This window comes from Xenopus laevis, chromosome 1S (genome assembly GCF_017654675.1).
Source record: "Xenopus laevis strain J_2021 chromosome 1S, Xenopus_laevis_v10.1, whole genome shotgun sequence".
NCBI classification, from domain to species: domain Eukaryota; kingdom Metazoa; phylum Chordata; class Amphibia; order Anura; family Pipidae; genus Xenopus; species Xenopus laevis.
Window position 1 is genome coordinate 146549868 of NC_054372.1, and position 16599 is coordinate 146566466.

At 38.4% G+C, this 16599-nt stretch overlaps 1 protein-coding gene across 16 annotated transcripts in view; it reads left to right on the forward strand.

Moving 5' to 3' along the window:
- The first annotated feature begins 1389 nt into the window (after positions 1-1389).
- The window catches only part of rimbp2.S (RIMS binding protein 2 S homeolog), a 176692-nt gene continuing 161482 nt past the window's right edge, over positions 1390-16599 (forward strand). For 3 of the 16 annotated variants that reach the window (XM_041580330.1, XM_041580331.1, XM_041580337.1), the window contains exons 1-3: positions 1391-2156; positions 3053-3154; positions 14547-14657. In XM_041580330.1, coding sequence (XP_041436264.1) covers positions 2046-2156; positions 3053-3154; positions 14547-14657 — 324 coding nt within the window. In that variant the 5' untranslated portion in view covers positions 1391-2045. Of the gene's footprint in view, positions 2157-3052; positions 3155-14546; positions 14658-16599 lie in introns of all 16 variants that reach the window. The other 13 variants (XM_041580326.1, XM_041580329.1, XM_041580328.1 and 10 more) reach the window with 7 other exon arrangements.

A 16599-nucleotide genomic window follows, 5' to 3' on the forward strand; every position in this document is an offset into this window, starting at 1 on the left:
GAGTTTATAAAGGTTTGTGTAAGTTTACACCATGCGAATGCCTGATTTGACGCCGTTATTTTGCACTGCTTCCGCCATTTTTTACACGACGAAGCCTGCACTTGTGTGGGGCATTATCCCGCAGTTTTTTTACACAGCATAATAAATATGCCCCCAAGTGTGTTGTAGTAAGTCTTGTTGCACAGCTTTCTGAAAGTCTGAGCCATTTCTATCTGCTGTGTATTTTATTTCTTGATTTCTGCATATTTAAAGAGCATACTGCATCCTTACAAATCAAACTATATATATATATATATATATATATATATATATATATATATATATATATAAATACAATAAAACATATTGGGCCCATCAACAAGTAAGGCACTCAACCCTAGAAAAAGGCAAAAAAAAGTCCAGGTGCTGTTGCAAAAAATATCAGCATAAAGAACATGGAGCACTCATGAGACTTAATTTATACTAAACTTTAAGGGCAGAGACCGACGAGAAGACTCAGGAAGATTAGTTGCCCGAGACAAATCACCTCTTCTTCAGGCGCCTAATCTCCCTGAACTGTCTCCCCGCCGGCTAGAATTTACATTGCCGATGGGATGGCACTCAAAGCAATTCGTTTTACGAAGTCATCCGAAGTTTTCAGAAAATGAAGTCATCCGATTGCCATCCCACTGGCGATTTCGATTTTAGCCAGCGGGGAGGCAGTTCAGGGAGATCAGTCAGGTGAAGAAGAGGCGATTTGTCGCCGGGTGACTAAACTCCCTGAATCTTCTCATCTGTCTCTGCCCTAAACGTGAAACGGCTATTTACACCATAAATTGCACATAAATTAAGTCCCAGGAGTGCTCCGTGTTCTGGGGGGAATTATCAAAGTTGAATTTTATTTTTGCACAAACTCGCAATAATTGCCATCCAAAAGCTGGTGAGTTCATGTAGAAGTCAATGGGAATTGTCCTAGGCAAACGACACACAACTCACAAATTATTATTTTTTAAGCCTATAAACTCGAGGCATTTACATTTTTTTCACTATTGTATTCAATCAAGTTTTTTTACATATGGATTTTTTCCATAAATAAGCAAACATTCGAGTTTTTTTTTAAATCATGCGTTTATACAAAGTAGAAAAAAAACTCCACAAACCCCAGAAATTTGATAATGTTATCAATGAGCCTATTAGTATTGATTTGGTTGTGTCCTTAGCCCCAGTTTGTAACCCAGAATTTATTTCACTGTTGGGGTTAAATGGTACAGAGATTAGGCTTTATCCAGGCTGCTGAGCTGGTTAGTGTATCTGTTCCACCTTCTTTCCATACGTATACACTGTGTGCTTGTATACAAGCTGAAACTGCTTATTCCTGAGCTCTGATGGCTAAGGGAGACTGTGCCTCGCTCTCTTTCTGCCAGCAAGCTCATCATTACCCGGCCAATGTGAAAGTGTGTTGTGTTTCAGATGTAACAGCAGTTGGTAGAAGAAGAATCTGTTCCCATGACTGCTTTTTTTTTGAGAATGATTTTGGCTGCTAACCAGCAACTGCCAAGCACAGGCTATGCACGATTCATCCGGAGACACATTGAGTTCAGCGTCTGGTGTAAGTGAAGCAGCCAAAGGTGTAGCAGCCCTTCCTGCTGCAGGCATCCAGAACTCTTCCCTTTAGAAAACTGCTGCACCATCTCCATTGCTGCACTTCCAACATCACTGCAACTACTCCGCTGTTCTTAAGGAGTCATTCGATTTTGCTTTTCTCTAATGGGGGCTCATTGAAGCTTGTAATTGGATCGTACTGAAGATGTTTTCTAGGTAAAGTATAGCACCACTACTACCCGACAGCTTCAATAATATCCTCAAGCTGGATTTAATCATCTACGGGTTCATTCTGAAACATCATTTAACTTGGGGTGCTGCTGACTATAGAAAAGATTGATAAACATGTTTATTCATCTTCCTGGATCACTGCATGTTTATCAGTCTTGCTGGATCACTGCTCTTTGGTCAACACAGACACTGCATGTGGTACCTTGTGAAATGAACCCTCAGGAGACCATTGGATGGGCTGGAAAAGTTATTTTCCTTTCTCACCCTCTGCAAATCTTTTAGGCTTTAGACCACCTTATCAATTAATGGGACAGGGCACCTACCACTCAGAACAAATCAGAAAGGTAAGTGTCAAACATTATCATTTAATCCTGCACAAGGTCATAAATCATATAGTGTGTGTCCATTAGTCAGAGAAAATGACAAGTATATCTGCACCAAGAGAATAGTCATACCTTTACTTACAGGGAGCTGACAACTGACTGAGCACAGACAGAGTGGGTGGAAATCCAAAAGTACCTTAAGGTTATCTGTATATTGAAGCCAGAATGAGTCAGCAGCCACAGTGATGCATTTCAATGCTGAATATTGATATGGAGTTAATTAAGCTTACAATTTGGAATATTTGCTGAATCTCCCTCTGGATATAACAGGCTGATGTAAAAAAAAAATATCTTTCCGATGTGAATATTCTGCTAGGTAAACAAAATTTTTGGTTATACAGTTAATAAGAATATATATATTATGGGGATTGACTAGTGATAAGCAAATCTGTTCCGTTTCGCTGAAAAATTAGCGAGTCCGAAAAAATTGCCGAAACAGTGAAAAATTCATGAAACGCATTGAAGTCAATGGGCGTAAAATGTTTTCGTATGCATGATAATTTTTTATGTCTGCAACATTTTTTCTTGCTCCAAATGCATTAAAGTCAATGGGCGCTTTTTCGGATGGCGACTTTTTGTCTTGGCGACCTTTTTGTTGCGGCTAATTTTTCCTTGGCAAATTTTTTGATGGCGACATGCGGACTTTCACCACAAATCCATGGCTGGCAAAAAAATGTGTTCATCACTGGGATTGACCTATAAATCATTTTCTGGAAGATTCTTTCTCTTTTTCTATAATAAACACATTGCTTGCTACATATCAAGACTGCTTCCTTCAGTAATGGTATCATAGTGCCTGAATGTCAGAACTTTGTGTGAGTGTGTTCTTGTCATTCTGATCTAGTTTCCTGTTGCAGGAGAAGAGGAATGATCATGGTATTACTCTCCAGGAAAGTTTACAACCTGACACCAAAGCTGAAAAAGCCAATAGTACAAGGGAAAAGGAAAAGAAAAGGCCGGTAAGTAAATTATAATTGTGAATGCATCTACAAACCAGAATCTCAGCCAATAAGAAGTTAATAGTTGGGATGGGTTTTAGCAACTGGAATACCTTATGATGGTCCTCAAATTTGCCTCCTCCCATCTGTATTTACATAACATTATTAACATAAGGGCAATTACACCTATTGCAATATTTTTCTATTCCAGGGATTACCTTCCAAGATTGCAATAGTCCCAACTGCTGCTTGGAGCAGATGCTACAAAGGTGTCTTTACTGTGTGAATATTGACTTATGCAGTGAAAATGACTGATATTAAGGGGCAAATGTATCAAGGGTCGAATATCGAGGGTTAATTATCCCTCGATATTCGACTGGGGAATTAAAATCCTTCGATTTCAAATATCGAAGTCGAAGGATTTTTTGCGCAAATAGTTCGATCGAAGGAATAATCGAACGATGAAATCCTTCGAATCGAACATTTCGAAGGATTTAAATCCATCGATCGATGGATTATCCTTCGACCAAAAAAAGATAGCCAAGCCTATGGGGACCTTCCCCATAGGCTAACATTGACTTCGGTAGCTTTTAGGTGGCGAACTAGGGGGTCGAAGTTTTTTCTTAAAGAGACAGTACTTTGACTATCAAATGGTCGAATAGTCGAACGATTTTAAGTTCGAATCGTTCGATTCGAAGTCGTAGTTGAAGGTCGAAGTAGCCCATTCGATGGTCGAAGTAGCCAAAAAAACACTTCGAAATTTGAAGTATTTTTTCTTCTATTCCTTCACTCGTGGCCCCTAACTGTCTGAGCCACATTTATAAGATGGCCACATACAATCTAAGGAGATATATATCTAATTAATTTCCATTTTGTGGTAATTGACTGAATATTAGAGGATGTGGCCATGAAGATCACCCGCCACATGCATTGTGTCAAATTGTTGTAATAGCCACACATGCACAGACTAACGTGTTTAACGGAACTGTATTAATGTAGCATGGCCAGCATTCATGTGTAAATGTCTTTGGGTGCATACCACTATTTTCACACTGTTCAGATTCAGACTGGCCCATTGGGGTACCAGAAAAACTCTTATTGTGGCCAGAGTTCTGTGGGCTCTTTTGCTAAACCAGCTGTTTCACCTGTAATGTCTATGAAATGGCCATTCCCCATTTCTATATATGCAAGAAATGGATGGAAGTATAGATGCAATTATGAATAGAGAAGAGACTAGGAGAATAAAGAAGGTGAGTAGGAGTGGAGAAAGATATTTTTGTAGTACGCTTAGGTAATTGTCTCTTAGGACTTGGTAAGTGTGTTCAAAATTTTGGTTGTTCATTTAATGAAGTAATCACAATGCAATTAGCGGTGCAAAAAGTCAGTGAAATGTTTTTTTTTATCATAGCATTAATATGTTTTTATCCAAAAGAGCTCAAGGGATCAAGAGCTAATGATGCAAAAGTACATTTGGGCTTTTATTGTGTAGCGATACCCACCATTTTTTTTTCAAGTTGTTTACAAACCCCCGTAGATGAATTCTATCGTCTCTAAGGTGTCCTTATTCTGACAACATTTCCAAAAAGCGACGACCTGTACATGTGTTGTCCATTGAGCCAGTTCCCTTGAAAGAGGGTCTCACACTCTGCCAATACAACATTGGACTTGTAGTCAAAGGTGCGCTTCTTCCCATTGGTTGGCACAGAGCTGAGTTTAATGCACTGTGGGGATTTTTTGTGTTAAACCACACAGGAAAACATGTTAATGGAGACCACACTGAACTGTAGAATGCCTAGTGGCCCCATCTGCTTCCTCAAAATTAAATTGTGTGATATTGCTAGTAGATCCTCTTAAAGGGCATGTAAAGTCTAAAATAGAATAAGGCTAGAAATGCTGTATTTTGTATACTAAATATAAACATGAACTTACTGCACCACAAGCCTAATCAAACAAATAATTTATGCTTTCAAAGTTGGCTACAGGGGGTCACTGTCTTATAACTTTGTTAAACATCTTTGCAAGACTAAGACTGTGCACATGCTCAGTGTGGTCTGGGCTGCTTAGGGATCATCATAAACAAAGCTGCTTGAGTTCTGCATGGCTGGGAAGTAAGGCGGGGGCTCCCCCTGCTGTTCATAAGTATGATTGTTTCCCTGCTCAGCAGTTAGGGACCATCTGACAATTCCTATCCACAGCAGTAAATGAAGGGAGAATTTCACTGCATACAGTCGGTTTTTTATAAAAACGGTACACATTTTTTAATTAAAGTATATTGGAGATAGGTTTCTTTTTCATTAAAGAAAGTAAAAATGGGATTTTATTTTTTTGCATTTACATGCCCTTTAAGGATATGTTGAAGAAACTGGATTATTTGTATTAGTACAGCGCTGCAGAATATGTTGGTGTTATATAAATATGTGATAATAATTAGTACAGGTATGAAATCCAGTACAGCCATCACCAATAGACTCAATTTTAATTGAATAATTTAAATGTTTAAAGATGATGTCCTTTTTCTCTGTAATAATAAAACAGTACCTTGTGCTTGATACTAACTAGGATATAATGATTCCTTATTGATGACAAAATGATCCTATTGGATTTATTTAATGTTTAAATGATTATTAATAGACTTAATGTATGGAGATCTGAATTATGAAAAGATCCATTATTTAGAAAACCAGGATTCTGGATAACAGGTCCCATAACTGTATTCATATTGCTGATTTCTTCATAATACTTACCATGGATGCAGCATTGGTTTTCTAAGTTCAATTCTAGCCAGGGCACTATCTCTCTATATTCTCTCTGTGTACTTCTGTTTAATACAGGCAGGTTAATTGGCTTCTAGTAAAACTGACCACAGCATGTGTGAATGTGATCGGGACTTAGACTGCAAGCTCTGCTGTGGCAGAAACAGATGTGAATGATGTATAATCTCCATAATGTGTTACTGGATACATGTGCATAGAGTCCAACTTGCAGTTGTCATAAAGTCAGAATTGCATTTCACTGATGTTTCATTTAAAAACAAAAATGTCTTGGCCCAGTGGAGTGGCAATATGCCATCCAGACTGGGCTGTAACCCCACTGCCCTACTTGAATAAGTAGTTAATGCATATGGCGCCTCCTACATCAATCTGTTCCTAACAGTGTGAACGTATTTCTTTGCAGCCCCTGCCAGGGATCTATTTTGACTAATCACGCTCCAAGGATGTTGAGTGGGTGGTGTGGAGATGTGGATACATTGCTATCCTCCATGCACATCAGAATATGTCTATATGAAATACCCAGTGTTCCTGTTTGTGTCCAGAAACTGAACTACACATCCCAGCAATCCCTGGGAAACTAGATATATTTATTCATTTCACAATTTTATTTAAATGGATGTGTAACTATCAACATTTTTAAAAAGAGGATTTATTTAAATGTTAAACTAAATTTAAAGCATTTGCCTCCAGCTCCATTTATACAGCTTTCCACTCTCCCATCCTCCTGCTCGCTGATTACTAGCTATCTGTTTCTCCCAAGCAGTAGGGAATGACTCATAACGTTTGATCACGGCTGCAGTCTCTGAACTTTTTTTTATCTTGGGTCCAATTTACTTGCCTGTTATATTTTTGGAAAGCTTCATTCTGATGCATTGCTTGCCCTCGCCCACAGGCTTGCCATAAAGCACCTATTCAGTGTATTAGCTGTGTTTTGATCTTCAGGATTGTGAACACACATAAAACCTTTGCTGTGTACATTTTTTTTCTCAATAGAAAGTTTTAGATATTTATTTAATTAGATCTCCTGCTATTTTTTTTTTTGCTTTGTTAAAAGGCAAAGCCCGAAACTGCTTGTGATTATAAGGCCTTCTAGATTACTATTTAACCCTGGACAAAGGCATTCATTCAAAGATGTTTTGTGCTGCACAGGGTCTATATTTGTTCTATTTTTGGCCCAGCTCGTCTCCAGTTACCCCTTTCTCCAATACAGAGCAGCCCAGCTCCTCTTGGGAATTGGGCATATGCACACTGTATCAATCTAGAATGTCCTTGGGCCTCAGCCTGCACAAGTTCTTTCTACCTTTTTAACCCACCTCTGTAAATATAATATGTTTTCTATATTCTTATCCCTGGAGAATGATCCAGATACTGAGCAAAACAATTCACCTTTTAGCTCACTCTTTTAGAAAAGGAATTATTTTAGTGTTAAGTGTAAACGTAATCTACACACAGACCTTCTATCCAATAGAAATACATGATTTCCTCTTGCCTAAACCTCTAACTTCCTTGACCCTTCACTACTGTGACTATAAAGTTTTTCCCCTTTTCTTGTTCTTTCCAATACAACTTGCTCCCTTGGTCAATTACCCATAAGAATTGTGCAGTGCTTTTCTGCGCCATCTCTCACGTTCTATCCAGTTCTTCACTGAACATTTTCCACTTCATTTGTCCTGTATTTCTAGCTTGCTTCTCTTCTACCATTAGCCTTAAAACTTTTTTTTTTTGTTAGCTCACATTTCTGTACATTTATATACTTTCGAACAATGTAGGTGTCTAGAAAATTATATTGCACAAGAAAGCTCATATGTAAAACCCTGCTGCATGTAAATAAACCATTTTTCATAATATACTTTTTTAGTAGTATGGGCCATTGGGTAATCCTAAATTAGATAATTTGAGAAAGATTGAGAAAGGTTTCTATTTTTTTCCTAAGCAAAAGAACATCAGAGCAGTTCTCTTTCTTTCTCCTTACAACTTCTTTGACTACTTGGTGGTCAGACTGGTTGGAAACTGAACAGCAGGTGTTTCTGTTGAAACAAAATTCCTTCATATTAACAGTATATATATCCCTTAATATCTTGAAATAAAAAGAAAATAAATAACGAATGCAAAGTGCAAAAGTGCTTTGAATAGCACTCTCACCAATTTTACATTCACTTATTTTAAAGGTTTACTCATCCTTGGCCACCTCCTGGGATCCTACGATTCATGGTGCACACAAACAAACCAAACACACCATACATGTTAGGTCACATGAGCCCATTAATGCACAAAGTTCAGTCTTTTGCTTCCACGCTTCTTCTTGTTAAAGTTAGAGTTACAATATTTCTGATCTGGTAATCTCTGAGGCAAGACAGTGGTTTCAGAAAAATCGTAAAATGGGGACTAACTAAACTGCATTTTGGCCTGCTCTCGCTTGCAGTGGAATGAAGGAAAATGAAATGCTGGGCAAGTCAGCACAAAACACCTATGTGTATGGCCCCTTACACAGAAAATCTGCTTAACCCTATGCAGTCTGGTTATTGACTAGTGCACTAGTCAATACTCTGCATTTGATACTACCGACCATAACATTCTATGTAAAGTATCTATTTTCATGGTATCTATAATCGGTCTTTCCTTTGTAAATAGTGCTGAGAGAATCTGTCCTATTTCACTTAGACTAAATATTAGCGTAACTACAAAAAAAACTTGCGAAACAGCGAAGAATTTATGAAATGGCTAAACATTTGTGAAACCGATTGAAGTCAATAGACATCAAAGACAATTTTACATGCAACGATTTTTTCACATTAGAGTCAATCTATTGGAAAGTCAAGTCCGTTTTCTTATGGCAATTTTTTTGTCTTGTCTTTTTTTTGTCCAAATGCATTAAAGGCAATGGGCATTTTATCTTATGGCGACTTTTTGTCTCTGCGAGTTTTTTGTCGTGGCAAATTTTTTTGCGGCGGATTTTTGCCACAGTTTCGTGAAAAAAATTGCAGATGGTGAAGTGTGGAATTTCACAGCAAATCCATACCTGCCAAAAATGTGCTCATCACTATTTGTAACCAACCCTTAAACAACCTCTTCACTAGTCCCTATAGTGGTCAGGGACACATTTTACCTAAGAAAATCCAGAGGCTGGTGGATTCCATTGCCCACAGGTTGCACATTGCACACATGCGCCTCCTTTGTACCGGAGCACTAACGTCTAGTCTCTAGTGCTCCGGAATCAAGCAAATTAGATGTGCAATCACTATGCCACCCTAGGCTCGGGCCTTTGTGGCCTTGCTGGAAATCCGTTCCTGATAGTGATCCTTGGCAGATTTGCCAGTTTGGTTCTGCATCTTGGCTCAAAATAAATCCGATATCCTCGCTCTGGTTGAACTCTCACATAATCACCCCAGCCTTATGAATGTTTGGCTGTTTGCTTTTAAATATATGAATAACATAAATATATTTCCTCCTTCCTGATCTGCAATCAAATTAGTAATTAGGTAGATGTTTTATTGTAATGTCACTTCCTGCTAAAACTGTGTTTTCAGATGCTTTCTACAGTTTGGTACACAATAACGCAAAGTATATTGGCACGTGCAACTGGCTGCTGGGCTCAGAATAAGAGCAGGCACAGATCATGAAGTTATGAATCTACTTGTGACAACTTTATTATTATTTTTTCTTGGTTTCTTCACCTTTATCACCACTTCAAGGCTGATGCCATATTTAATTTCTGTCCTGCTCCAGTCCGTAGCTTTCGTTCTGAGATGGCGTCGTGCATCGTGGCGTCAAATTTCACCGCGCGACAATTTTTTTTTTTGACGCCCATAGACTTTAAATGGGCGTCTGCAACATTTTGCTGGCGGCAAATTTTTGGCAAAACTAAACGGGTCAAATTCGCCCATCCCTAGTGACCAATACAGGGGGATAACAGGTGTGAAAAATACAGGGGATTAGAGTCTGAATTTGAGATTTAAACAGGTTTAAAACTAACTTTCTATGTTACTATGTTTGCCATGGGCCTAAGGTGAATAACACACAGTGTCCGTGTTGTCCAACTTTTTTCACTGTAAAGTGCCAGTTAGTGATTGAATCAGATATCCAATAGATTTTATTGTCACTACAGTGAAACCTCAATTTTACATACCCTGATATTAAGTTTTTCCACATTTTACACCATTTTTATGTGGTCCCACCAATTTATAATGCATTTCACCCTATCCTGGATTTTACACCACAATTTTGTCCTGATGTTCTCCAAAAAAATATTTTTTTTTTAGTAAAATAAAGAGATCTAAAATACTAACTTGATTCCTGTAATTTATAAATTGCAGTTAGTCTGCACGCCATTCATGAATCACTTATTGCTGTAGGTTGTGCATGTGACTGACAGAGAGACCTTGCACCTGCCTCTCCATAGTGTAACATTAATGCTGCACTTAACCCTTGTCATTGACACTGTAAATATTGTAAAGTAAAACTGTCTCCCCTTCTTACTGTGTATCCTTTGAGTGCTTAAAAGAATATGTTGCTTTAAAACATTTCCCCTGGGTTGACTCTATCATATCCCTGGTCCTCTGATAAAAAATTAAATGGAGGTTTACAGATATAATACTAATAATAATAATGTAAGCCGGAGATCAAATGAAAAAGGGGTTTTGAAGGGTGATTGTGCTCCATACAGTTAAATATGGTGGATAATCTTTTCTTACTCACTAGCTAGAGATGTGGGGGAAATTGTTTGTAGGACATCTGTGTACTCTGGCTTTATGGGACACATGGTGCTCCAGAGTCCTACACCTAATGCTTGCTCTGAGAAGGCATAGATAAAGGGAAACTTGCGCTGGTCAGTGCTGTTCTTTGCACTTTGCAGCAGATTTTAAAGTCTGTCCTGTGGCACAGGTGCTCTGTATATGGCCTGCAAGGGGGTGCAGTTTTGTACCCATTAGTGGTCCAGCACTCATGTCTGTGAGCTCTTAGAGGCACATTTATCAAAAGTCGAATTTCGAATTCATGTTTTTAAAAACTCCCCTAAACTTGAAATTCGTGCAATCAAAATTTATAAAGAAAAATCGAATTTTTCAAACTCTGATGAATTAAATCCCCCAGAAAACTCGAATCGAATTTAATAAACTAAACTCAAATGTTTTCAACTCCAAATTGATCCCTGGACCTGTCCCATAGACTTAAACAGCAATTCGGCTAGTTTTAGGTGGCAAATAGTCGAATTTTTAAAGGGCCAGAGTATGATAAATCTTTGATTTTTTTTTTTGTTAAAAAAACTCGAATCTAACTCACTTGTCGAACTTGACAGTTTTGACCATACCAAAAATGTGAAAATTCGAATTTTCAATTCAACCCTTGATAAATCTGCCCCCTAATGTATAATACAACCAATATGGCAAATAATGTATAGCAGCTTCCATACATAGGATTGCAGGCTTTTATGCAAAGAAAAAATGCTGCCCGTCTACACTAGGTTCCTCATATTTAACTGTCTCTATAAGGCAATATAGTTGTAAAATAAATACACCCTATAATATCTTATCCCAATGCTTGCTTAATGAGGAGAAAAGCTACACGTGCTCCAAGTTCCTTCCATAGGAATTATTTATTGAGCAGGCAATCTGAGAGAACTATTGGCTTTTTAAGAATGGCCCGACCTTTGCACATTACATCTCTGCTAATAGGATAATTGGAAAAGCTGTTATTAAAGACAAAAGGTTTGACAGTACATTAAAGGGACATTACTCTGATGAGTGGTGGATTTTCTAATACCCAGTGTTCTTTGCTAGGCTAACTGAATACACATAATGTTCCAATTTCTCAAAGATGCTTCATAAGTAATTTGATGGCAAGCCTGCTGCCATATACCATGGTAATTGGGCTTTCCCTTTTATTTTAGTTCAGTGTAGTAACCTAAATGGTAGCTTCCAGTCATGAATAATATTTTTATAAAATATCTTTATATAAAATGAAGGAGAAGAAGACCTGATGTATAAATAGGACATAATTGGAAAAATGTTTTAGGGCCCCATCCGACTATATTATAACTGTATAATTTAGGTGTCTGTACTTTTGAACTTAAAGCAACCACTGGGTCTGCTGTCTCCACCGTTATGCTTACTAGTGAAACTAAATAGTACAAAATTGATTGAGGCTTATAGTAATAAGATCAATGGCATGCAGCTTTCCAGCGTGAAAAAGCAAACTGGGGGGTCTGTCATTTCTGAGGGTTAATTAGCCCAGATCTGGTAAGAGTAGAAATAGTAAAGGAATGAAATGCCAAAAAAGGATGAGAAGAGGAGAAGTGCAATCTAGGGTTAGACCAAGGCAGTGGTCTAACCTGAAGGTCAGTTTGGGGGAAAATTCCTATTTTTTTGCACACCCAAATATTTATGATAGACCAGATTAAAAAGTGAAAATAGCAGTGGTGTAACTAGATCCACAGAGGCAGGACTTGCATGTGCATTTTCCAATGACCTCCCTATCCCTACAGACGGCCCAGTGTCCAGCCTGCAAGTAACATGCATATTCCATCTGTTGCCATGTCCCGGTTGGGCTGCATGGAGGGGAGGCGGCCTGGGTGTTTTCATACTGCCGGTACCCCCAGTAGTTACATCCATGGAAATTTTGAGGTGAAACTTTCTTTAAAAAAACAAAAACAAAACAATATGGCGAAATTAACAAAAAAATGAACAGATCTATAACTTATAGATAGGGGCCAAAATATTGGATCTTAAAGTCCAAACCACTTCAACCTTCCACCAGTATATTTTAAGTTTAAAGCAGGTGGAAACTGCATGTGTAATAAATGGCAATTTATTCTAAGGGCAAGTGTGAGACTGCTCTTTGGTCTGGATACAAATATTCTTTAAACTGAATGTGATGATGACCCCCACAAGTAACTACTTCATTACTACAGGTGCAGTGTCAGAGTGGGACCTGTGTTTGGCTGAGAGTGGGAATGGGGCACATAACCCACTATATAAATAGTTTGGGTGCTTAACCCAAATTAGGGATGCTTTTTTAAAAAAAATGGAATACTAGCTTGCTTGAAAGATGAATACATCTTGTTGATTTCTATGGCATTCTAGCAGGTTTTTAGTTAGTGAAAATATTCACAGTCTCTCTCTATTTTTCTTTTTTCTTGCCTCAACTTTTCGGGAATGAAGTTAAAATTTGCAATTGAGAATATTAAACAATTCGCTCAAAATCAATTACCGATAAAATAAATAATACATTTTTAATAATAATTTTTGCGCCCACACCCCCTAATTACCGTGTTCATTTTACTGTGTTTTTTTCAGTTATTACAGTTTTGCTAATGAAGGTGAATTGCCCTTTAAGCTGTGAGTCTAACTTCTCCCAAGGGATCTGTTATCTTATATTGTTACAATTACTTATTTGCTTATCTCAAAATTGTTACAAAAGTATCTTATCGGCACCTGTGGCTGTTCCAATTAAGTTAGAAACATTGTTTCTTTTTCTGCCTGTTCAGTGCAGATAAACCCTGGACATTCCAGTACAAATGAGGGACTGTGGGTTGAGCTGTCAAAAGAGGGACTGTCCCTCTAAAAACGGGACAGTTGGGAGGTATACATTGCTTGCCAATCCAAAGTCTATCCCACCAAGCTTTGTAGAGTTTTCTTACTTTTTGCCAGCCACAAATATGGTTATGATTTGATGGTTATCAGACCACTCTGCAGCAGAAACTCTCAATATGAATTAATGATGAAGCCAAAGAACAAAACAGCAGAAGTGAAGAGATGGGGGGAAAAGCAGGATGAAATATAAATGAGATTTAAGGCCATACAGAAAAGATCTGGACATGGCTTGCTTGCTTACTAGGTAGTTGCATCTAACTTCTACCTATATGTGTGTACTATATTATTTATTCAACGTTTCGGCTCTTAGACGTGAGCCGTCTTTAGGAATTCAGGCTCATGTCTCAGAGCTGAAACTTTGGATAAATACCACTTTATTTGGATATGAAAGCCCTGTGAGTGCGGTTTATTTTTGTGATATTATGTATTGAGTATTAACCAGCACCCAGCCATTATTTGTTTTTTTGGGTTATCTGTGTACACCAATCCAGACTCAGTGCACCACACACCAAAAGTTATATCCATGCATCCTCTCAAATGTTTACCCCTATAGGGATGGCTGTATAGTAAATTATTTGCTGCACACAGCCAGCCAAAGTTGCTTCTTCCAACACAAGAGTGTGCAATGCCAGCCATGTCTGAACTAAGCTTCAATGTAGCCTCTAGCAAGTATAAAAAGCAGGGTGCCGAACCTAATCGGACTCTTACTCCATTAGCATTCACAGATCCAACCCCATTGGCAACCATGGATATTCCTTTTACTTTGTTAGCAGAATAAGCAATGGAATCTTGGGGTTTGCTGTACAGAAAGAGATGTGGAATGCAATGTGTACATGCAGAAAGATAGTATCAGAACAGCAGCAATATGGTGTTCTTGAGTGAATGTTTGCACTGTGGTCCTTTTAGAAAATTAACTCCTGAATGTTATTTGCAGTTTCAAATGTAATGTACAGTATTTATATGTGCATGTGTATATAGGAAGCATGTTTGGAAATGCCTCTTTCATTTTGTTTGCTGAGGGATTCTATTAATAAGGGAATGCCTTTACATTGCCAGCAGAAACCTGAGAGCAGTAAAGTAGGTGAGCGTGCATCAAAGCTGCAGGGACCGAGAGCACCCACCAAGAACACCGAAAAAGCAAATGCACCCGCATCTACAAAGACCAAGGTAAATCTTATGATTCTAACAGAAATTTTCTGTTCTATCCCTAATAGAATGTATCTTCCCTTTCATTCTCATTGATCCACAAGAAGCCTTTTTAATGATTGAGCTATTAATCATTTCACGCTCTGCATGCTGTACAGGAGCACATGGACTGTGATTCAGTATATGGACAGTATAAGGTGCAACTAATTACCTTGTCTGCATTAACATGCATTCACTTATTTGCTTTATTTCAAAACAGTCGCCTTCACTTGTGTTGTAGATACATTTGTTCTGACAAGCCATAAAGTGTGCCCCATTTTATCTACATACAGATCACTCGCACATAGACTGACAATTTATCTTGAATTGTTCTGTGTTTATTGAAAAAAGAACATGCAACCAATACTGAAGTGTTAAAGGTCTAGTTGGAATAAAAACCAAAGTACATTAGTTAGGGATGTTCAACTGATAAAGCAGACCCTGTGGCTGCTAAGAAGCCCATGTGTGTTTGAGGGCACTGTAATGAACAATTTCAGCTCTGCTCTGCACTATTTGCACAATACCCCATGCAGAGGGCAAAGTGTACAAAAATGGGCAATTTCTGGGGCCAATGGATGGAGGGCCATGTTACCTCCATGATTCCTGATGGCGGAACCAATGGCGGAATTACAGAGGAAGCAGACCCCACTTCCTCCATAGCTGGAATTTAGCTCCAAAAATAATTGTGTGTCCGCTGTAAACTATCACCAGCGGTTGTGCATGTGTGTGTGTGTGTATGTGTGGGCAGGGATTTTTTTTTTGCAAGGGGGGCCTGGCCAGTTCTTATTCCACAGAACTAGTGTTCAGCTGTACACAGGGTTCAGTATATGGATACATTAAAAAAATTATGCGCATACCTATCCCGATGCTTAATTTCTTATCTGTTGAGGTTTATCTCATAGGGGTGACTTCTCAATATTTAAGCATGAAGGAAGCTGCAGAAGACTGGAAATTAATATATTCTTACACCTTAGCGACACTTCATCACAAGTACAGGACTGAATTTCATATGACCCTCAAGATATATTCCTTACTATACTTGAGCCATTTTGGATGTATATGAAGGCCTTTGGGCAAGGCTCCAATCTGGCACAAGCATTGTCTCTTTCTGTTGCACTTCTAGACTGGCTATAATTATGCAGAAAGGATAAAAGGATGTTAAGTGCATCACAAAGGGATAGTAATTGCCTAGGAGAGAATTGCCTTTTCTCTGCATTCTCGAAAATTGTTTGTTTGAGCTTCTTTCTATTAAAGAAAATACAATACTAAGCTGATGACATAGCAGACCACTAATGCATTCATCATTAAAGCTGTTAGCCACCAATATGACATACCAGAAGGGAGGGATACAGCAGAAGACAAAACTTGTATTTTTATTTCTCTCACAAGCAATTCATATTTATATTGTGAGGCAATAGCCTTATAACGTCACCTGCTTTAACTGTAAAAAGCTCTTACCTTGGCATTTGTACAGTCAGTTACACTTGGCACATTGCCAGCTATTTGTTCTTCATTTAATAAGAGTGGGCAAAGTACAAAGTACCATTTTGTGGTCTTTTTAAAGTTGGGTTCAGACTCAGGCCTGGTTTGTGGAAAGGCCACAAAGGCCCAGGGCTGTGCCAGCAGAATTTTAGGGGGGTGGCATGCCACCCAACCACACCTGCATTGGTTAGGAAGTACTGGGGATTTGCAGAAGATAAAATACTTTTAAAATTTCCTGTGCACCAATCCCCAGTACTCCGGACTCGATGCTGAAAATTTGTGCATGTGTACAGGAAAGGGATGGGACAGGGGAAATGAATGGTGGCGGGCCTAGGGGTACCTGCTATGTAAATACGGCCCTGTTCAGATTACATTTATCATTTGTGTCACATGAGCTTGTTCTGGCCATTATTTTTGAAGCCTCCATATGTACATTACTGAG